Source organism: Engraulis encrasicolus, chromosome 24, assembly GCF_034702125.1.
Source record: "Engraulis encrasicolus isolate BLACKSEA-1 chromosome 24, IST_EnEncr_1.0, whole genome shotgun sequence".
In the NCBI taxonomy this organism is placed as follows: Eukaryota; Metazoa; Chordata; class Actinopteri; order Clupeiformes; family Engraulidae; genus Engraulis; species Engraulis encrasicolus.
The window spans coordinates 33550184-33555265 of record NC_085880.1 but is presented as its reverse complement, the minus strand read 5'-3'; the positions used below and the strand labels follow the sequence as shown (position 1 = coordinate 33555265).

The 5082-nt window shown below is 42.5% G+C and overlaps 1 protein-coding gene across 1 annotated transcript in view; it reads right to left on the bottom strand.

Annotated features, from left to right (window-relative positions):
• The window catches only part of ly6pge (lymphocyte antigen 6 family member pge), a 9102-nt gene extending 4381 nt beyond the window's left edge, over positions 1-4721 (bottom strand). Inside the window, exon 1 of the mRNA XM_063191269.1 lies at positions 4661-4721. Coding sequence (XP_063047339.1) covers positions 4661-4721 — 61 coding nt within the window. The remainder of the gene's footprint in view (positions 1-4660) is intronic.
• Between the last annotated feature and the right edge of the window lie 361 nt (positions 4722-5082).

Genomic DNA, 5082 nt, shown 5'->3' with positions numbered 1-5082 from the left:
AGAGGGGAATTGTTTTCTCTCCCAATCTTAAATTGGGTGAGCATTCCATATGCTACTTCTGTCCCCTGAATCTCTGTTTTCCCTGGTGCTCAAGGAAAACCAAGGGACTCCTCTGAACAGAGCCATACCTCCAAATCTCATTCATTACTGTTCAATAAAGAAATTGACTTTCTTGTCCTGTGTTCCTTGACTTCAGTGGACCTGACAGAGCTAATTTACACATGCACCTTCATTTGTCAATAACACAACAATGACATCGCATACCTTTTACCTCACAACAGTCTTAGTTTGAGTCAGTCCACTGTTGCGCTAACCTGCCGGCAGTCCAAACGATTCATCGCATGCAAAGCTAATCCCAATCCCAGAGGACTACACCCAAGTCTCTCGCCATGTGCCCTCATCATGAACTTAAAGACTTGTTAAGTGATTAGCGAAGGGGATCACCTGCCTGTTTAACGGTAGGGTAATGGACCACCCTTGACAAAACTACGCACAACAAGTACAGTAGGCCTATGTCAGCTCAGAGGAATATGGTCTTGTAAAGAAATTAAAAACACTGAAATAAATACCTTGCTCACAAAGAAAAAGGGCAATTTTATTGGTGGCAATTATACTAAGACACACGTGGATGGTGACGGATATGCCTGTCTTGCCATAAGCTGATCTTTGTGTAGGACAGATGGCGTCTCTCTTTAGCATTCAGACAAGACAGACTGACGGCAGAGCCAAGTGCCGTATTATCCATCAGACTAATAGAAATAAACATATTCGCAGCATTTTGGCAAACTTTCAAAGCTAATTACCCCCTTCCCTTCTTGTTGTATGCCTATCATTGAAGAGAATCTAAAAAAAACAGTGTCTGCCACATTAATTTCAAGGCCACTCAAGAGTTTTGGCAACCAGAAGAGCAGCATATGCTCCAAACAGCACAAAAAACAACCTCAGTTTCACAGCTCTGCCCAAAACAATTTGTCAGTATACTGAGAAACACAGCCGGCCTAGAGTTACAGGGGATCTCAGGGCTCAGGCTGAAAGGATGGATGATGACACATCATCACATCGCCACAGCACAAACTTGAGTGGGGCACGCTGCAATGACTTCCAGAAGTCATGATTGTCACTGAAAATAATTTCAGGAGATAAGAACGAAAATGGGCATCCTATCTTGGGGCACAGCAGCACATAACCACATCATTGTCGAGAGGTCTGTCAGGATGACTCAAAGGAAAAGGAATTTGGGACACAATGGGGCTCTGCCACTGCAGACACGTAGTGACAGGAAAGAGAAATCACAAAAGTCCCCCATGCAGTCACAAACAGACACACACTGCACAGACTGAGAGCGTGCGCGCGCACACACACGCACACACACACACACACACACACACACACACACACACACACACACACACACACACACACACACACACACACACACACACACACACACACTTTAACAACAACTAGGCAACGTTGGGAAAGACTCAGAAACCACAAGGGAAAGGAACAAGAAAGTGTTCATTGTCTACTACATGTGAAATGAAGATTCTTGTTCAGATTCTCGTTCATTCAGACCATGGTATCATAAGCAAACAGCTGGACGCCTTCTTGGAGGTTTAAAGGTGCACTGTGTAGGATGGTGGCCAGAGTAGGTACAGTACTGCAACCATGCAGCTCATTGAAACTGTGCTGTCTACTGCCAAATTTGATCTTTTCATGAATATTTACTAAATAGTTAACTAATGTTTATTAGTAGTATGACCAAAGTACAGTAAGTTTTGCAGCTAAGATTTATATTTCTGGCAATTCAAATTGGCGCAGAATGGAGAAAATCCCACTTTTCATGCACAAATAAACAAGTCATAATGAATACATATTATCGGGAGGTACAGAAATTATTCATGATAAAGGTAACATTTGTGAAAGGGCATCATGAATTCTGGAAATAAACAACTGCAAATAATACACAATGCACCTTTAAAGACATTTGTGTCCATTAGAAGGACATGTGCAGAGAAGGACATACAATTGCCTACGCGTAGCAGCTTGTGCTTTGTTCATTTTGGTGCGTTGATCAAGATTCTTTCTCGCCTTCTCTTCATTGATGATTTATTCTTATTTTTCCACATCACTTTTTCAAACGTTCAAGCTCCACGAAAAAGTGCAATTCACTTATTAATGTAATCTGTTTCATTAATATGTGCCCCATCATGTGTAGCAGAACAGCCAATGGAAGAAGACATTGGAGCTGTTTGATTATACTGGTTTTCTTTCGAATGGATGGTCAAGGAGGATAGTGAGCTGATGATAATGATATACATTTAAAATCGCCATCTGCAGTTTGTGTGAGTTTGTGTGGTGCCCACAGACATGCCTGTCTCAAAATCTACATAATCATAAAAATGTTGTTTAACCCCCCTTGCAGTTTGACTATTTCTCATCCTTGAGCCCCAACAGTCGATGCAAATGTAAATATGTCCTGCAGTAAGTGGAGCCAGATTTTCTCAAGAGAAGCATTTTTCCCCATGACAGTCGTTCAGGTTGGACACAATGCTACAATGTGGGAATTTCTAACAGTGGACCGCATAAGGGATTGGGAGATTCACTGTTTGCTTACTAATGATTCTTTTAAGCATCCACTGACTCAGGAAGGTAATTAATTAACTTTTCAATCAAACCTTGCAGCCATTTAAAAGGAATCCAGAATTTACGTCCATTAAACTATCAATAAATCAATTGGCCAATTAGTTAGTAAGAAGGATCTTACACCCAAAAGGACAGGAATAATAGTGAGTTGATCGTGTTAAAAGAATCGCTCAACTGATCTGTGTTCTGAATCAATCAATCAATCAACCATAGGAGTGCACAGATACGGACAAGCATGGCCGTAGCCAGCCATGTGAAGTAGCCGAGGTCCATGATGCGCGCGCAAAGCGCGCGCCGAAATTTTATTATTAATATAAAATATAAATTAAAAATGAATTCATAAAATAAATAAATATAGGCTACACAGGCCTATATATAGGGCCCTCCTCTATGAATGTATAGGCCTAATGTGAAATAGTAAATATGTAGACATGTATAATAATAAATATGTTGTAGTTTTCAGCCAACTCAGCCTATTCCCTTTGAATGGCTATGCTTTGGTATCATGCCTCTTTTATTATAAACAGCATCCTCCCAGCCCTTTGTAAGGAAACTAAAGCTTGACCCTGAAGTTGCACAATAAGCTACATCCTCAGATGGCAAGTTGCTCAGCCATTCATATTTTTCTCCCAATGAAATTACACTTCAGCTGTTTTCCTCCAAAGATACAGGGATAGCTCTGTAGTGCAAACCACCTATTTTGCAGTAAACTTTTTTCTTCCTAGAGTCGCATCAAACGTTTTGTTTTTATTTACTTGTTATAGTTCTTCACAAGCGCAGAGGACAAAAGTCTTTCAACGAGAAAGAAAAGTAGCCTATCCTCCGCGCTCCTGAGCCATCTAATGCGTCACGGCTATGCAGACACAGTAGTCACGGGAGTCTCTTCAGGTGTGGATATTTTACTGCGATTGACTCTGACGAAGACGTGGCAACGTCGATAGTCTTGGCACTTGTCCAAATTAACAGGAAAATATCCACACCTGAAGATGTTCCGGTGACCTCCTCTGTCAGTGTTTATCACATATGCTTTCCAATTTACAATCAATTACCTTTCACGGATATCCTGCTTTTGCCTGTATGCAGCAGCTGATGCAGCAGCCGGCCTTCTTAAAATAATGACTCAAATTTAAGACACCATAGCCTAGCCTACTTGTTACGCATGAGCTTTATGTAGGCTATACAACGGTTGGCTTTCTGTCAGCGGAGATCTCATCAAGCGCGGGCTTTCTGAAAGCGGAGATCTCACCAAGCGCGTGCTTAATGGGCGCGTTCGTGACGGCACATTACTGCGCAGGCTGCACACGCACACTTTGCCATTTCAATGCATTTTTCCAACCAGAAAGCATGGTAATTTTGCTTTGCGCAATGCTCTGTCACGAACGCGACCAAACACTTGCGATGTCGGCTGAGTTGCGTTCTCTCCCACGAGTCGCACCACTTGCGATATTAATCAATCTGGTTTACTCTCAAAAACAGAACACAAAGGCAAAACTAGAACACATAGCTCATGGATGTTAACCACAGTTTGCAAAGGACGCTTCACAAAGGTTCATAGATGTTTTTGTGTGTTTCAGTTGGTCATATTTGCCGTTAAAATAATAATAATTTAAAAAAAACCTCTCACGATAGGCGAGGTCCGGACCTCGCTAGCCTCAAATGTAACTACGGCCATACGGACGAGGTGTTGGTAAAGCAACTACCCCTTTGCCCTGCCAGACATAACATGCCCTTTGACATGTAGGATTTTTTGTCACAATTTACTGTGGGCCATGTTGACATGATCATCTACAAATTATCTTGATGATCAAAAGCATGTCACAATAAAGCCCAATTACAATAGGTGTATAGTCTCTACAGCTGAGTAAGTCAGGTGGAAGTAACACAACACAATCCCCCCCCACCCCACCCCACCTCGAGCACCTGTCTCTCAAAAAATCTGTGCACGCCACTGCAACCAACCAATGAATCAAACAACCAGCCTGTCATTCAATAACAAAAAAACAGCGGTCCTTACTGTGATGGGCCATAAGGGCGATGAGGGTCCCGATCAGCGTGCAACAGTGGACAGCTCTCATGGCGCTTGATGCTCCTTTCGCCCTGATCCAGTCACACAATGAAGCAGACGTTTGGTGTCTCCCGTAACCCAGTCCCAAGCTCTTAATCCACACTGCCGCATCACTAATGCCAACAGCTAGCATAGTTGGCTCCTTTAACCCTGTTGCAGCCTAATCCGCTCTACCACAAATTTAATGGAAACAGCTAGTGCAGATTAGCAGTCAAGGAGTTAGCAGCCTCCACCTCCTCTCCTTCCTCCTCCTCCCACCTCACCCAGTTGGTTCTTCTGTATGGTGGTGATATTACAAGGACAAGGGCTAGACCAACAATTAGTAATAAAACAAAATATAATACAAGTTGCATGAGATTGGAGGTCCTTTG